Source organism: Stomoxys calcitrans, chromosome 5 (genome assembly GCF_963082655.1).
Source record: "Stomoxys calcitrans chromosome 5, idStoCalc2.1, whole genome shotgun sequence".
NCBI lineage: Eukaryota > Metazoa > Arthropoda > Insecta > Diptera > Muscidae > Stomoxys > Stomoxys calcitrans.
Genome location: NC_081556.1, coordinates 32,801,309 through 32,820,131, shown reverse-complemented (window position 1 = coordinate 32,820,131; position 18,823 = coordinate 32,801,309). Strand labels below are relative to the sequence as shown.

General features: G+C 36.4%; 1 protein-coding gene across 1 annotated transcript; it reads left to right on the top strand.

Moving 5' to 3' along the window:
- The first annotated feature begins 1,164 nt into the window (after positions 1–1,164).
- On the top strand, positions 1,165–16,894 carry LOC106096377 (pre-mRNA-splicing regulator female-lethal(2)D). The gene is made up of 5 exons (XM_013264088.2): positions 1,165–1,274; positions 1,732–2,253; positions 11,545–11,669; positions 11,734–12,067; positions 15,012–16,894. The coding sequence occupies exons 2-5, from the start codon at positions 1,788–1,790 to the stop codon at positions 15,911–15,913; spliced, it is 1,827 nt and encodes a 608-aa protein (XP_013119542.2). The 5' UTR covers positions 1,165–1,274; positions 1,732–1,787; the 3' UTR covers positions 15,914–16,894.
- Positions 16,895–18,823: the final 1,929 nt, after the last annotated feature.

The following is an 18,823-nucleotide window of genomic DNA, read 5'->3' as shown; positions in this document are numbered from 1 at the left end:
AAATGGTACTCAGCTGTTTGCATGACCTTACCTTCTAAGTGCATCCTCACTAATGGCTGGTACTATGTTAGTTTTTCACCGTTGAAACCCCATTTTTCCGCGATTACTTTTTGAAATACTACACAAACACCAATGATAAATAAACAATTTTATTTAAATTTTACCATTAGTAATGAGGGAATGTCCTACTAAATGAAATCAGGAAATTGTTTTGATTTAAAATCTATTATCTAAAACAAGCAATCGGTGAAAAATGGCAATGGAAAAGTATGGCACACAGGTCAAGCAAATGTATCGTTTTTTTTTACCATGTAAAGGTAGGTATTCAGATCTTTCACTATTGTAGAAAACCTAAAAAAGCGTTTTCCAATAAAAGGATATATAGGTAACACCTCCCATCACATGATTTATTAAAATCATTTTTTGGAAAAATTTGTATTATCACGGAAAATAAAAATGAGAGAGCTATATTTACTAACAATTGTTATTTATATAAAAGAAAATGAACGAAAATGCAAAGCGAATTCGACGAAATTTCCTTTTTTCATGTTGGCCCAAGTTGAAAAACGTTTTATTCACGCTTTTAACGAGTGCTAAATTTTTACTCAATAAAAAACTTAGTACCACAAAAGAAATTGTTTTCACAGATTTTTTTTTCAATATTTGTTTTATATGGAGTTTCACTATAAAAACTGAATTTAATACCCACCTTGTTTGCTAAAGAAATTTCGCTCGTGCTGTGTGCGGGGCTTTATTCCTCAACTCTATTATTTCTCTAATTTTGATAATCGAATACTGAATACTGAATACTTGTTACTTATATCTCCATTTCACTTTGGGTTAACAGTCCAGTGTGAATGTTTCTTTTAAACAACTCTGGTTGCATTTCTATATCACGTACATTATACATATTTTAGCAACCAACAAAATCGTGTGTGTTTCCAATCCAGCCAAGCGAACGTGTATTTCTAACCAGCAGACATCCTAGGAACCCAGGAACCAAATGCCAGGGATCTCTTACTGCAGGAACTGCTGCTCATTATCGGTTTTACTAGGAAATTTGTCAATTTACCAACAAAAAAACTGGTAAAGGCGAAAAGGCCAAATCAGCAAATCACGTAACCTACACACCTACAAATAAAAGCTAAAAGTGAAGTGTATATAACTATATAACGCGTTATTGTGCATAAATCCTTGGGAAATCAGCATAAAAAGTGCCCAACACAAACATTTTAAGAAAAGGTGAAAGAAAATTTTGAAGAATTAAACCAAACGTAAGTGAAAATTGCGATTGAAAAAGTTGAGTGTTACTGTGTGTGTGTCTTGTTAACTCAACGAAAAAAAGACGAAGCATACATAGATATATGCACGAAACGAAAAAGAAGAAGAAGCAGGCAGATCAATAAATTAAAGAAAAAGTGGCTGACGACAACGAGAAAAAAAATCATTATACATATAATTTTTCCCAAAAAATAATATAAATGCAATACAAAGGCGTAATTGTATAAGGAAAGAAAGGCAATATCGAAAGAATATCGGCATCGACTTTTTCATGGAATATATATCTTCCAACGTCTTTGTTTGAGGGTTATAACATTTATATATAAATATATATATATACACATACATACATACACAAGAGAACGTACGTCGTCGCACGCACGCACGTACATACGTGCCCAAGAGAAAAAACAATCGAATCAAGCTAACAAGAAACTGTATTTTTTCAAGGCTTTTTGAATAAAACAAAATTTGGCCTTTATTAGAGAAAATTATTTCTTATTCTAATGAGTGTCGCTGCAATGACTATGGACGATCAGAGACCCTTGATGAATAATTACGATAAAATGTCCACAAAATATGAACAAAATTTGCATAATACCTCGTCGTCGGTTGGAGGCGTTGTTGGTGGTTTAGGTTCTTCAACATCGGGCGGCGGTGGTGGTCTGTTATCAGGTCCCGCCTCCCCCACCCCCTCAGTCAATGAGGAACCAACATCTTCACACCACACTGGAGGCCACCATCTCCATCACTCTAGTTATTCGCATCATCATCATCACCATCATCATCATCCGCATCACGTACATCATGCGGGCAATCAGCAGCAGCAACAACAGTTATCGGCCTCCTCAAGGCCCTCATCGCCGCCGATGTCGTCGGGCATATTACCACAATCCTCAGCACTTCACCAGGATGCAGTTGCTGCTGCTGCCATCATAGCCGCTGCTGAACAGCGCCAACGTCAACTCGAAGGTACTGAACTATTTTTATAATATAACTCGAAAAACAAGTTTTTCTTTTCAAAGCATAAAAAAGCAAATGTTCTTTTTTGTTTCATAAATTTAAAGTTACAAAGAAAAAAATTTATACAAAAACTATTAAGAGAAAAAAATTAAATTATGAACTGTGTTTTACTACTACCACTACTACTTACCACCTACCTACCATATATTTATGTGTGTGTTTTGTGCGCCGATTTCGAAATAAACGTAAACAGAAAATGCTTTTCAAATTGAAAAGAGTTCTTTGCCCCCCTTTCAGACTATCGGTATTAACGATTTTTAAGTCTAATGTACTTTTTTTTACAAACCATTGCAATAACAATTCTTAATCCTATGGGTGTTGTGGTTTTGTTTACTTTTTTAGTACTTTACTTTGTTTAGACTTTCATTTCAAAAATAATTATAAACACAACGATTTCATCGAAATATGAGACTCTCGAAAAAATGCAGTCAGCGAACACTCGAACGAACGAACACTCTCTTATTGACTCTTTAAGAACTTTCCTTAAAAACACAGAAATAAAGTTCAAAACTTTTAGGGCAACGAAGTTATCCTGGCCTTTAAAACACTACTCGTCTGAAAAAAAATCTAAAATAACAATAAAATAAAAAAACCCAGAAATAAAATAAAAATGTAAATACTTATTTTAAGTTTATATAATTCGGAAAGTGAAAAAGTGGCATTTAAGTGGAAGTAAATAAAAAATGGTACAAATCTCTATATGTTCTGAGCATAAAAAATCTTGTAAATGATTACCAAAAACGTTGAGAAAATTGAGCCCAAAAAATTTTAGTGCAAAGGACTTAAAAAATATAATCAAAATAAATAAAAAAAGTGTTCTAAGGACTAGCTACCTATATAAAATGTGTTGTTTAAAAACATTCAAAATGTTAAAAATAGTGAAAAAATCGATTTATTAAAAAAGACATTTAATATGTCAACCAGTGGAAAATGCTAAGAATTAGAGAAAAAAACTGAAAATAGAAAAATTAAAAAAATCATAGAAAGTGATAAATAAAAACATTAAAAACATTTTTCAGAAATAATAAATAAGTGAATGTTGAATAGAAAAAGAAAAGAAATCCACTGAACTTTCTCAGTTTTTCTTTCATATAAATGCCAGAAATTAAAAATGTATCTATTATCTTTAAACGATACAAAAATCTTAACCATTAACGGTATTTGTAATACGAAAAAAAGCCAAATATCACAAATAATAACAACAACACCACAATATATCATAATCTCGTCGTGTAATCATCCGCTGTCAACCACGCTCTCTCTCACTCTCTATATTAACTACTCCGTATCTCTTAAGTTCACACCATTCACAATGGTTTGTGTTTTGTCTGCGGTCTTTATTTCGTCGCCGTTACTGTTATTGTTTCTTATTTTTCTTTTTGCGCGCCCTATATATACACTCGCCCAGTAGTCTATCTACCGACTCCTCCGCCCCCCACTGGTCGTCGTATCGTACAAACGCGTTTAGTGCCCTCCCCTCACTCGACAAACGCCATAATGTTGTGTGTATAACAAGTTTTTACTACCATTTTGTTATTGTTTTTATTTTGATTTTCGACGTAAAAGAAAAATATACCGAAATGAGAATGAAATACACAAAATCCACAATAAAATAAATTGAAGAAATCTTGTCGAAGAAAAAGAAGATGAAGAAAAATATGTTGAAAATATGTATAACAAGCAAAAATACATAAAATAAAATAGTGCCACATACGTGATTTTTTCTGTTTCTTTTGTCGCTTTTTTTTTGTTGCCACAAAAATATGTTTTGTTATATTATATTATTATTAAATACATAATACATATTGGTTCAGTGATAATCACTTTATATAAGCACAGATCATTATCTATCATTTTACATGAACTGTGTACTGTACGACTATAACTTAAAAGGACGTTTTCTCAATGCACATAATTTTGTGCCATAAATAAGTGGGGGACACCAACAACGAATGTAAATAAGCAAAACAATTGAAATATTTGAATAACAGACATATGCATGTGTGATTGAATGTTGAGAGATTATCGAATAATATTTTTTTCAAATAGGTATTATTTTAATAATACTTAGTACGAATAATGTTATGCCGAGGTGTGTAGATCAGTATTCCCTTTTTTGTTATAATTTTTTTGTACTGGTAATTGATAGGTTTTATCAATATACAAATACCAATCGCAAGGGCTGCCGTCTCAGTGTACAAAAACACTAACAACAACAACAAGCAAGTTAATTTGTATAGGAATTTATTAAATTTTTTGAGAACGATCTGCAAAATTACTTCTGAATGCAATCCTATTCAAGTTTTATTTCAATGATATACATTTTTATGCTGAGCCCGAAAGCTTAGCGAAACCACTTGTTAGAGAAGTTTAATATTGCTGGATACACATATGCCAGCATTTTGTAAGTGAATAACCACCGATTAAAATTTTTTTCCGATGTTCGCGCTGGGATTTGAGCATATGCGAATATGCTAACAACTGCTCCTCTGTGTCCTCAGGTAGTACGTCCTATAAAATAGATATAGCCCTATCATAAACCGAGCTTCTTGGTCCCTGGTCCGCTCATTTTCCAAAACATTTAGCTGAATTTAGTAAGCCAACGGATATAGAATTTATAAAAATTTTATGGAAATCATACCATGCTCTGTGCAACAGACAATAGATTCTTATAGATGAAATTTCCCTCTCTGAAAAAATGGTAACTACGAACAACGATTGCCTTAATAATCCCATGGCAGCCGGTTGTACGTACCGAATTGACCCGATGGAGTTCTTCATTGGCAAGGGCTGCCGCTTCAATGTATAGCACTAAAAGATGAGTAAAAGGAATTGGGGGAACATAAAAACTGTAAAAGAACAAGTGAATTAAAAAAAATTAATCGAATATTGTTTTAGATACATTAACAAAAAAGGATTTTTTTAAAGTGTTTTTGTACCAGTAGTCTGCACCATTTTCCAATGTTCGGCCATATAATTTAAAAAATTAGATTTTTATATGTTCAAAACGTTAAATTGCGAGATCGATCTTTGTGCCAGCTTTACCAAAATATGATAAGATACAGACAAAAATTCAAATTTTGTCCATGAACATTCCACGAAGTAACAGGGGCAAACTTCTCACTTATCAATGAGTGCAGTCCGATTCAAGTATAAGCTCAATGATAAGAGGCCTCCTTTTTATAGCCGAGTCCGAACGGCGTGCCGCAGTGCGACACCTCTTTGGAGAGAAGTTTTACATGGCATAGTACCTCAAAAATGTTGTCAGCATTAGGAGGGGAAAACCAAATCTGAAAATTTTTTCTGATGGTCTCGCCAGGATTCGAACTCAGGCGTTCAGCGTCATAGGCGAACATGCTAACGTCTGCACTACGGTGGCCTCCAAGACCATTTTCGAAAAAAAGAAGATCAATACAAATTCCAACAGATGCACAAAAACGTGTGTAGTACGGAAGAAGTGTAATTTGACACAGAAAGAATGTCTGTCATTACACAAAAAATACATGCATTGGGAAAAAGTACTGCTAATAGGCAGGGTTGTCAAGCGTCCCATAGTGGTTGGTGTGTGTTGCTATCTTTGGCTTTCCATCTCTGATCATTGAGCTGGCTCGAACGAAAAACAAACGAAAATTGTAAAATTTAATGATATTGGCCCTAACAGGCAAAAAACTTGAAAAATGAAAAGTATTCGGCAGAGCCCGGCTGGGATTCGAACCTGGGCATACGGAGCAACAGCGAGAGCCGTTGTCTATTGTTCGAAGCCATCAATACAACTTCCAACAGATGCACAAAATCATATGTAGTACGGAAGAAGTGTAATTTGCCACAGAAAGAATGTCTGTCATTACACAAAAATACATGCATTGGGAAAAAGTACAGCTAATAGACAGGGTTGTTGATCGTGGTTAATGTGGTAATTGTATCAAAGATGCGTTTTCGCTATTAATACGATTCAAATACAACATACCAACGCACGACCCTTGAAGCCATCACACCTAGTATGGTTGAAAGACGAAACGCGTCCCATAGTGGTTGGTGTGGGTTGCTATCTTTGGCTTTCCTTTTCCATTTGCGTCTCTGATCATTGAGCTCGCCTCGAAAGAGAAACATACAAAAATTGTAAAATTTAATGATCTTCGCCCTAACATGCAAAAAACTTAAAAAATAAAAAGATCTAAAAAAATATTTCTTTTCTGAGCTGAAGACGATAAACAGGGTGATCATTTATATAGGGACTGCATAAAGATGTAGTTCGAAAATGGGCCTCTATAATCGAACTGAAACACACACGGGGTAAAAAAATAATCTTTACCAAATTTCAGCTCTTCATTTTTAGAGGCTGCAGCGTGCTTATATTTTTTAAGGGAAATATTTTCGTATTTTCTCGCCAGGATTCGAATCCGGAGTAACTTATGTGCCACGGAGGCCTCCAACTTAGCATAGATTACTAATTCGTCCAAGTTATTTCGAAGATAGGATACATCGGACAATATGTTGATACATCTTCCTCATATATCGATCTACCAATTAGATTTTTGAAGGGCGCAAAAGAACCGTTTTCCACAAGGAACTCAAATGCCGACCAGTAAAAAATGGAAAATTTTATGGCCTTTAATGGCGGCATCAAATAAAAAAAAAAAAAAACAAAAAAATATTTTTTATGACTAAAATTCCTTTGATTGCCCTTTCCTCGCTAAAAACTCTCCTTTTTTAATATCGTGTATCACATATACTCAATATTTAAGCAAGGACCTCTGCCGGCCGGCCCTCGCAGACTTTCCACTCGATATCACAGATTGTCCGCGACTGTAGTTACAGATACTCCAAATACAGATCCTTTGGGCTCAATAGTCCGACTTCGACTCCGGCCTCAAAAACCTGAATCCGCATCCCTGGTCCTTGCCCCATAGATCAGCACCCCTGCGGAAGTCTGTACCTTCTTGATCATCCTGCTGAGGGGACCGCTGTCCAGAGCCGTTTTCATATCAGATATCCATACGTGGGAATCTCCCGAACAACCGTAAACATTCAGTGCACCGTCCTTGGCCTAAGAACCCAACTCTTTCCTATCGAGTTTTGACAGTAGTAGATCGCATTCCATCCTCTTTTGACCCTCTTGACTTTCATTCTCCAGCCTAGTCTCTGGTCAAGGGTCACATCTGAGTACTTGGCCTCCGGAGAGGGCTGCAGTTCAATACTATCAAGGACTGCTCCTTCGGCACGGCATTACAGCATTACACCGGCTGGAACTTTGAGCTCTATTCTGTGGCGTCATATTCTCGCCTTTTTTCCTCATAGGACACGATGTTCGGAAAATCACCACCGACTCAGAGCAATAGTCAAGGCAAAAGTTGGTTATATCGAGTAAAAGTGAATAGATTCTGGAATTTAGATTACTTCCAAACGTATTTGTCTTTTGACTCATTTAAAATAGTCTTGGCAGTTTCTTCTAGTCTGGGAGCGTCTCAGGCCTCTTCCGTACTCCGGTATGACGAAAGGACAGTTTGTTTGCGGAAAATCTAGGCGCGAAAAATGTTCACGCGGCGGAGGTGGCTGAAATGATGTCCAACAGTCTCTAACTCTTTCCAACAATTTCAAGGGGCTGGGCAAAATCTTACGAAAGTTACAGTATTAAAGACAAATGGAAAGACATTGTTTGATCGACTTAGAATGTCTGATATCTATGGATATACAGTATCGGCCAAAACCTAAGCACCCCCTCAGCACATTTGTTTTTTAATAATAAAAGAAGTTAAAGTTAAAAAAACTATTTTAACTATAAGAGATATCCCATACATTGGGGCATTCTTTTGTAGGACTTCGTAGCCACTTTCAAACAGGATAGGTTGGTTTAGGTTTAAGTGACAGTCTGCCATCAGACTCACTTAGACGTTTTCGTCCATTGTGATACCACAAGAACAAAAGAAGGAAGATGCCTTCTAGTTCCTACCGTTGAACCACACAGATCGTTATAAAAATCCAAGAACTTGAGAATGTTCAAATCCACTGAATCGGACAGATTCTCATAGAAATCAGGATAGGTTGGTTTAGGTTTAAGTGACAGTCTGCCATCAGACTCACTTAGACGTTTTCGTCCATTGTGATACCACAAGAACAAAAGAAGGAAGATGCCTTCTAGTTCCTACCGTTGAACCACACAGATCGTTATAAAAATCCAAGAACTTGAGAAAGTTCAAATCCACTGAATCGGACAGATTCTCATAGAAATGAGAACCTAAAGAGGAACTCCTTCTGACTGCTAGTGCGGCACACACACACAGGTGTTCTATAGTCTCTTCTTCTTCGATGCCCTCACAGCCTCTGCAAAATTCGTTGCAGTCTGTCAGCATGTTTTCCGATTAGACAGTGACCTGTCATGACGGACACAATGACTGAGACATCTGTTCTAGCCATTGACAGCAAAGCGGTAGACCTCTTCAAGTCTAGATTAGGACACATAGTTTTGGAATGCTGACAGCCCCCTCTTTGTGACCATCTATCATTCGTTGTCCTTCGGGCAAGTTCCTGAAAACTTAGCTTACATGTCGCTAGAGGTGTAAGGTTTTTCCAGACTCGCAAGCTCGTCCGCTTTACAATTCCCTGGGATATTTCTGTGGTCCGGCACCCAAAACAGTTGGATTTTGAACAAATCAGCCATCACGATCAGAGATCTGCGACAGTCGAGGGCGGTTTTTGCAATAGTCGAGTGACCTTTTCGATATAACCAGTTCTAGATCTTAAGAGTACACCCCAAAGCCCACCTGGTCGTCTAGTTTGAAACCATCCGCATAGAAGTTTATGTAACTTCTAACGGTATGTAACGGTTGTATCAGGAATAGTGGTACAGTACTTTTTATTAAAAACTGTCTGGAACATCGGACATTGTATTATTGTTTTCAAACAGGGTATCGAAATTAAAAATCGGACAACAAATGCGCTTTTCGCAGCCCGAACAATTCTTATAGGAGTCAATGTGAAGGCTCCTGGTCATCCTAAGACATTGAAATTTTGGTTTACGGAAAAATCAATAATTTAGTGCAATGGCCATCCCAAACCACGAACATTAATTCTATTGGAACCGTTGAAAAATGGGAAATATTAAACGAGAAAATAGCAAAACTATAGAAAATTTAATTGATGCCTCAAAAATAGCAGGAAACTAAAATCACATAATATAATTAATAATTTTATATTTTTATACCCTCCACCATAGGATGGGGGTATACTAATTTCATCATTCTGTTTGTAACTTCTCGAAATATTCGTCTATAACCCCATTAAGTGTATATATTCTTGATTGTCATAAAATTTTAAATCGATCTAGCCATGCCCGTGCGTCTGTCAGTCCGTCCGTCTGTCGAAAGCACGCTAACTTTCCTGAGCCACTAGAGGGCACAATTCTTATTCGATTTCGCGGACATTTTGTATGAAGTGTTTTATTATGTCTTCCAATAACTGTGCTGAGTATGGTTGAAATCGGTCCATAACCGGATATAACTGTCATATAAACCTATCTGGGGTCTTAACTCCTTGAGCCTCCAGAGGGCGTAATTATTATCCTATTGGGCTGAAATTTTGTACAACGGCTTCTCCCATGACAATAAACATACGTGTTATATTTTGTCTGAATTGGTCTATAACACGATACAGATCCCATATAAACCTATCTCTCTATTTTACTTCTTGAGGAATTCCTACTCGAATTGGCTGAAATTTGTTGTTGAATGTTTTAGTTTTGTTCGCTTATATTTCCGACTTAATTTGATTTTTTTATTAAATACTAAATTATTTAGGTTTTATATTTCAATAATAAAGATATAGATAAAAAAATATGTAAAAAAATTTTAATAACTTAGACTTCTTAAAAAAATGATCATTTTACAAAATGTGCTGAGGAGGTGTCTAGGTTTTGGCCGATACTGTACATAAATTTACATAGTTAATGACATTGCATACGACTCCAGCATACGACATTTAATTTTCAACACTAGCTGTGCGGGTATGATTTAAATAGTTTGACTTTCGATATACTATTTTACTATAAAGACATACATTTATTATGATGTTAGATTTTATCTGTGTAAAACTAAAGTAAAATCCTGAACCAAAGTGTGTATTTTGTTATTTAATACTTTAGTAAAGTGTATGTTGGCAAAGCAATGTGTGAAAATAATAAAAATGTCAATAAAATGGTGTTTCATAATTATAAAACGAAAAAGTTCTAAAAGCGTCAATAAGAAGTGTTGTTTGCAAAAAATTACCCAAAAATATTTATATATTTTTTCTCTTTAAAATGAAATCAATGTGTTTTTTATGAAAATTGATGTTATAATAAATAATGATGCTATAAAAGGAAAAATCTGTTTCCTATACAAGAATGAAATCTACTAAATAAAGCAAAAAGTGTTTGATGGCATAAGAAAAGTTTGTTTATCCAAAGCATCATTGTATAGAAAAATCTCTCATATATAGAGAGTGTTATGAAAAAAGTGCGATATTACGGGAGAGTTGCTAAAAGTTCAAATAAGTGTAAAATTGTACATAAATAGCCAAAATGTCTAAACATACCTCGTCTTAAATTTGCAAAGACTCTCTCGTACGCAAAGTATAATTTTACCAAAAGTTGTAACGAAACGTATACGTCGTCAACGTAACACTTGTGTTGCGTTTTTTGTTTTACGTACATCAATCTGCTCCTTCACAACAACAATTGCTGACCGAGCTCCCCGACGACGACGACGACGTTTTGTAGAAATCGCACAAAATGACACGATCTAACATCAGCAACAACAACAACACGAATGCGAATGATTGCAAAGTATTGGTATGATTTCGTATTTTGTTTTTAACCCACATTAAAAGAAAAAAAAATATATGAAAAAAACAAACACTCATCAAAAACAAAAAAGAAAGCAAATAATAAACATAAAATTGCGTCTGTCCTCCACAACACAATATGTTTATTATTTATCTACTATGTATTTGTTTATAACAACCACTATGCTACCTTGTCTATACTGATAGAAAAAAACACAGCAAGAAAAAATATAGTATTTCTTTCTCTATTAAGCTTTTTGTGTTTACATTCTATTCTATATATGTATATGTTTGTGTGTAAGCGGTACAGCTGAGCTTGTATCCATTTTCCTATTTGTTTAAAAAATTAACCCGAACGTGAATATTACTAATCTATTGTTTTTTATTTTAAATTCTGCAACCCTTCTTAACCGCTGGCCACAGATGATATCGAAAATCTCAAACTGGAGCAAACACGACTCACTATGCAATACACAGATGCCCAGAGGCGCGAGAAAATACTCATGCGCCGTTTGGCCAATAAGGAACAAGAATTTCAGGATTACGTGGTAAGTTTGTCCCCGCACCAACCCAGCTCATTTTTTGCTAAATTGACTTTTAAACATTTTTCAGAGCCAAATTGCCGAATATAAAGCTGCTCAGGCACCCTCTGCTCTTGCTTTGAGATCTGCTCTCCTGGATCCTGCTGTTAATTTACTATTTCAGAAACTCAAAAAAGAACTTAAAGCCACCAAGGCTAAGTTGGAAGAGACACAAAATGAATTGTCTGCTTGGAAATTTACTCCAGATTCGAATACTGGCAAACGTTTAATGGCCAAATGTCGCCTTTTATATCAGGAAAATGAAGAGCTGGGCAAAATGACCTCAAATGGCCGTTTGGCCAAATTGGAAACTGAGCTTTCTATGCAAAAAAGTTTCAGCGAAGAAGTTAAAAAATCACAATCAGGTAAGGAAAGAATTAAAGGCTAAGGAAGTATCATAAAATAGTTTAAAAGAGTTGATAATAGCTACGACAATAACACAAACAGCACTGCTGCTTGCGGTTGTTGTTGTAGTAGTGTGTTGTACACTGAGGCGGCAGCCCTTGCCGATGAAGGAATACATCGGGTCAATCCGGTAAGTACAACCGACTGGCTGAAGGCGATATAACAATATTGCAATATTGAAATATCAATGCGCGATCCCATAAAGTTATTCATTCGAAGTCCAGGGCTGCCACCTCAGTGTGTTGTACACTGAGGCGGCAGCCCTTACCGATGAAGGAATACATCGGGTCAATCCGTTACGTACAACCGGCTGAAGGCGATATAAAAATATTGCCATTCCGTTTGTAACACCTCGAAATATCAATGTGCCATAGATTTAACCATGTCCGTCCGTCCATCTGTGAAAATCACGACAGCGGTCGAATAAATAAAGATATCCGATTGAAATTTTGAACAGATACTTCTTATTGACGTTGGTCATTGGAGATTGCAAACCAAACCGATTCATATTTGGATATATCTCCCTCAAAGTCGAAATTGTTATACGATTTGTTCATTTCTGTCTCCGATCTCCTGATTTGATGTCCTAAGCCCTTGGAAGCCGCAATCGCTATCCGATTTGTCTGAAATTTTGCATGTAGTGTTTTGTTACGACTTCCAACAACCTTTGCAGGTAGGTAGAAATCGGTGTTTAACGTGATATAGCTCCCATATTAGCCGATCTCCCGATATGTCTTTAACGACCCTGGAAAATTCAATTTTTGCCTGATTTGGCTGAAATTTGCTTAGTTTATACAAGTCTTTTAGCTAAGTTAATTTGTGTATATTTTAGCAGTATCCATGGCGTTGGGTTCTCAAGACACGGCCAGTTCGAAATAGAACGATTTTATTTGTGAGTCTTAAATTAACACCATCCAAACACCGCGCTACGGTGGCTTTAGCTTACACAAAATACGAGGGTTACCTTTTATATATGGAGATTAGAGAACACAAAAACAAATATTAATCATCGAAAATCCCTTAATCTTTTTCAAAATATTCCCCGTCAAGATTTATACACCTTTGCATGCGTTTGAACCAATTGTCGAAGCACTTTTGCCAAAACAAGCGTTCTGCACCCATTAACCGCTTCTTCAGTTGTCGAAAAACGTTGACTTCTCATTTCATTTTTTACCTACGGTAATAAAAAGAAGTCATTCGGTGCCAAGTCAGGACTATATGGCGGATGACTCATCAAATCGATGTTTTAAGTGCTCAATATGCAGTTATTTCGTATTTTTGGAACATTTCTTGCGACCAATCGACTCGAGCCTTTTTTTGAGCGGTTGACAAATTGTGTGGGATCCAACGCGAACAATTTTTTTATGGCCAAATGTTCATGCAATATTGAATGTATGCTGGTCCCACTAATGCCTAAGGTTGTCTCAATCTCACGATAGGTCACATGACGATCTTGCAATATCAGTTGGAGCACAGCATCAAGGGTTTGTGGAACAACAACTGATTTTGGACTACCTTCAAGAAATTGGTCTTGGAATGAACTACGACCTCGGTTGAATTCACCACACCATCGATAAACACTGGTCCTTGATGGACCTTCATCGCCTTCATGAATCTTTTAAGTTACTGTAAAAAACACAAATAGCGCTCGTATGTCAAAACGTTCTGAGAACGTTTAACTTCAAAAATGTCAAGCTTTACGATAGAGATGTCAGTTGGCAGACTACAACACAAGGGTTGTCCAATCCCGAATAATAAAAGGAACCCTCGTACAAATGTGTCCGCACAGGAAGGATCATTGTGTCCTCATGAAGTGCCCACATGAGCATTTGTAATTCGTTGTGCTATTGACGGAATTTCGTTAGCTAATGGAATAATAACCCATAAACAGGGATTCGCAGCCGAGTAGATATACTCTGGGCGGAGCTGGAGCGAATTTTTTACATCCCGCATTGAAATGGTTTACAATCTGAAAACCACTCCCGTCATCTCTGCCTATCCCGGAACGGGATAGCTGTGAACACCACACATTAAGGTCCGATCTGTGTGGTGTTTATTGCTGTCAAGAGAAACTTAGCTGCGAGCTTCCGGGTTGCGGATAGTAGAATTCTCCATACGGAGTAGGGGCAACGGCGGACAATCAGCGTATCGAACGGAGAGTCTCCGTGAGAGGCCGTGCGGCGCCGTCTCTTGCACAAATGCTGAGTGCCTATGATGGTTGATATGACATGGCGAGTTATTGGCGACTTTAAATAAAAAATGGTCGCCCTGTTTCCACGGCGATATGTCCTTTGGACCGGAACATGCTTAGTCACCCACAAGAGCTTGGCGAGGATCGCCAACAAAAACAACACCTCTGCCTATAAAAAAAATATCCATAATGTTCTTATTATCATAGCTTATTACCATAATCACTACTTGTATTCAGGGAGAATATTATCATCGCCAACAAATCCCTGTCATTGAAGGTCACCGAATTGCAGACATTAGCATGTCTGCCTATAACGCTGAACGCCTGGTTCGAATCCTGGCGAGAACACCAGCAAAAATGTTCAGCAGTGGTTATCCCCTCCAAATGCTGGCGAGATTTATGAGATACTTTACCATGTCGCACTGCGGTACGCCATTCGGACTCGGCTATCGAAAGGATGTCTCCTATCATTGAGCTTAAACTAGAATCGGACAGTACTCATTGATATGTGAGAAGTTTGCCCCTTGTTACTTACTGGAATGTTCATACGCTACTATGTATTTGCAACAATTTTCAGTTTTCGATGGCATAAATTAGGATTTTGCTTGATCTTGATTTCCCCACCTTTCCTCTATCCGTATTAAGTAGCATTCAGCGTTTTTTTTGGTGGTTTTATTTTTAATTTATTTTTTTTACAATTCTTTTTCTTACAGAACTTGACGATTTTCTTCAGGAATTAGACGAAGATGTTGAAGGCATGCAGAGTACAATTTTATTTTTGCAACAGGAATTAAAAACCACTCGAGATCGCATACAAGTGTTGGAGAAGGAAAATTTTCAATTGAAGACAGGAGTAAGTCCAAATCAAGATGATCCGGATATGATTAAAAACGAACAGGATATGTGCTCATCAGACGTAGTGCGCGAGGATGATGCATCGACTGTTATTAATGGCAATATTTATGGAAATGATGTACAAATACAACAAATGGCAGCGGCAGAACAGATGTACAAACAAACGTTACCACCTACCTCGAATATGCCCATGGCCATGCCGCTCGAGACAATTGAAGAAAATGTTACTGTGCGACCCACATCATATTACAATGGCAACGAGGATGCCACAATGACCGAACTCATACACGAGGGCAATGGCGGAGGAGCGATAGGGGCAAAAATGAGGACAGTGGCTTCAAGAAAGCGCAACTATGAATGTGATGCTCCTTTGGAAAGTATACCGATGGCAGCAGCTATGACGACGACGACGGCACCCATTACCATGGTCTCTTCACCGCGTACATTGCCACCCAAAAAATCCAAACTTAGAGTAGTGCCTCCAACCCGCAGATCCTCAATTCAATCAATCGATGAAAACGAAATGCTGATCAATGCTTCGACAGTAACCAGCAGCATTGTAGACAATGCTATGGATGGCATGGCCAATGAAGAGTCGACGACGGCGTGCATTGGTGGTGATCCTCTGGCGAATGATGCGACGATAAATGCAATGGAACAAGTTGGAGCAGGTATGGCTCAACGCATTATGACACGACGAAGATCGGTGCGATTAAATGGTGCAAGTAACGGCGGAGGAGGGGGTGATAGCAATCACTGATTTGACTAAAACAAATCGAAAAGCATTCTCACACACCTACTTTTTGCCCCCCCTCTCTTTGTCTCTCATCTGTCTTTGATATACACAATCCTCACTTCAACTCCTCGTCCTCGTTCTCGTTCTGTCTGTCGTGTCGTCGCCCCTTCTTCACAATGGCAACAAACAATAATAACTTCATTATTATGATTATAATATTGTATATCATTAACCATAAATTAAACTACAAATCACAACAACAAATTATGCAAATATTGTTAAAAATTATATAGATTTATGTTTTCTTTTTTTTTTATATCAATTCGTTTGTTCTTATTATTAAGAATATATTATTTTACAATTATTTTCTGAATTTTTCAATTGCCCACAAAGCGTAACTATATGTCATGAAATATTCTAAAAATCGACTACTCAGGACTTTTGCCATATACGATGAACAAACAAGTAAAGAACTTGTACAAATGTATAGAAATTCTCTACTAATCTTATAAGGCAAAGGTCCCTTTAAATAGTTTTTATTTTATTCCCTTGTCTACGGTTAGTGAAATTTTCTAGCACTTCACAATATTGTCATAGCCTATTTGATTAAAATTTCCGTTTTGTTTTGCTACTCATATAAAGATTAATGTAACATATATTCAGATTTTAGCAGCTTGGCATATTTTTAAACATTGAGTTTAGTTTTTTTTACTTTTATTTCAAAATTTTCATTTGCACTTTTAATCTATAGTTGTTAGGCTTGAATTGATTTTAACATGATAATATATACGACAAGAACTCTACTCTATTGCAAAAATAAGAAACAAAAATCAAACAATTTATTTTATTAATTGTGAAAAGCTTTTTTTAAACACATTTTTAAAAAACAAACTACAATAACAACAAACAAAAGAAGCAACCAACAACAACAAAAGATCAATTTTAAATTGATTACATTTTCTTTAGTTTAGTTAATAATTAATTTTTATATAGGAATTATATTTATAGTGTTTTCATGAGAAAAATGAAAATTATACAAAGATAAGATATTATAAAACAAAAATATTAATTATAATAATAACAAATAATGCAAAGAATAAAAAAAAACAAAAACAATCAATAAAAAAAATTACAAAATACCAATTAAATTGCAATGCGTTTTTATTAAGAATTCGGAAGGGGAGGTTAGATGTTGTTGTTGTAGCAGTTTATTACGTTCTATCTTTCGTCTGCTTGATTCTGTTGTGTGCGTTCACAGGGATCTGGGTCTGAGTTGAGTGGGTCTGGCCGGGCAATTAAACAGGTGATGTGTATCGTGCGGTCCCTGGTTACAATCGGGACATACATCTTGCACGTCGGCATCAATCCTGTAGGATCTGTAGGAATTGAGGCGGCTGCATCTGCCGGAACGTAATTGAGCCAGAACTACTCTGGTTTGCCGGGGGAGGTCGATTTTTTCAGGTGCAATGGGAGGCGATCGTTCTCCAAGGACTACATTCACAAGGTTGCCAATAACCGCAACTGCTACCGTGTTCGCGCGTAAAAGTTGGTAGTATATTCGTTTTTCGCAATATTTTTCGCTGTTTACTTCTTTTTTATGATAGATTTTAAAGTAAAAAAACTTGCTGATTTCATTCAGTATTTAATAAAATTAATATTTTTCATTGTTATTTGCGTAGTATTCAAACGAAGGTTTTCAACGAAGAAAGAGAAAACTGGACCCCCTCATGTTGGCGACCAGTAAACTGTTAAGGGACCTTGATTTGTTAATCTGTTCCAGGAATTCCGAAGATTTTACAGAGTAAGTACATCAACATGCGGAGCAGCTGCTGCAACATTTTAAAGAAGCGGTAAAAGAAGTAAGTTGAAGTCTGGCAGTAAATAAGAGGTAAAACAAGTTGATTGTATCAACGAAACGAAGAAAGAGAAAATTGGACCCCCTCATGTTGACGACCCGTAAACTGTTAAGGGACCTTGATTTGTTAATCTGTTCCTGGAATGCCGAACTTTTTATAGAGTAAGTACAACAACATGCGGAGCAGCTGCTGCAACATTTTAAAGAAGCGGCAAAAGAGGAAGTTGAAGTCTGGCATTTAATAAGAGGTAAAACAAAGTTGATTGTATCAACGCTCGGAACACTGAGAAAGCGATTGCATCTCGCCGCCGCCTTTAAATAAACGAACGACAAAAAAATTGAAATAAAGTGAATAATTGAAAAAATTTAGTACCGTTGTTTGTCTCCATGTGTTCAGTTTAGTGTTGTCAGAGCTAACCAATATTAAAGGGTGGCGATTGTGTTCAGAGTGTTTATGTAAACCCTTGGTCTTTGGACCACAACGCAATGTGATCAATAGCATAGATAAATTATATATAGATAAAGAATTTTAACTTCGCACATAAACTGGTTGGTGGCGCTTGTGAATATAGATAAATGAGAGTTATCGAAACACGTGCCTGAAGCAGAATGCTACTCTCAATGGTATGCAGTTTGCTTTATTTGCATTTTCTAAATATGCATTATTTCTTTTCACGTGAATGAAACTATGGCGTAATGCACATATATATGGTTTCGGCAGTCGTAGCTTCCAATATGTGTATATTTATTTCTCTCATTTCTTTTCTTTTTACTGTATATTTTATTTTTTTAATTTTTTCGGTAGAGCTGTTTGCTTTGTAGAAGAATAAAATAATTAAAGACACCTATAAGCTTGACATTTGCTGTATAATTTTGAGAGGACAACAATTTTTCCGTTATTTTCATTCTCTTTGCAATAGTACATACTTACAGGGTGTCTAGGAACAAAATACATTGAGGCCTGCCAACAAATAACATAAATTATTAAGCATACTTTCAGGATGAAATAAATGGCCGTCTACCATATTTTTAGCTCAGTACCGGTTTTTAAGTACAATCGATAACTGTACTCAATTAAG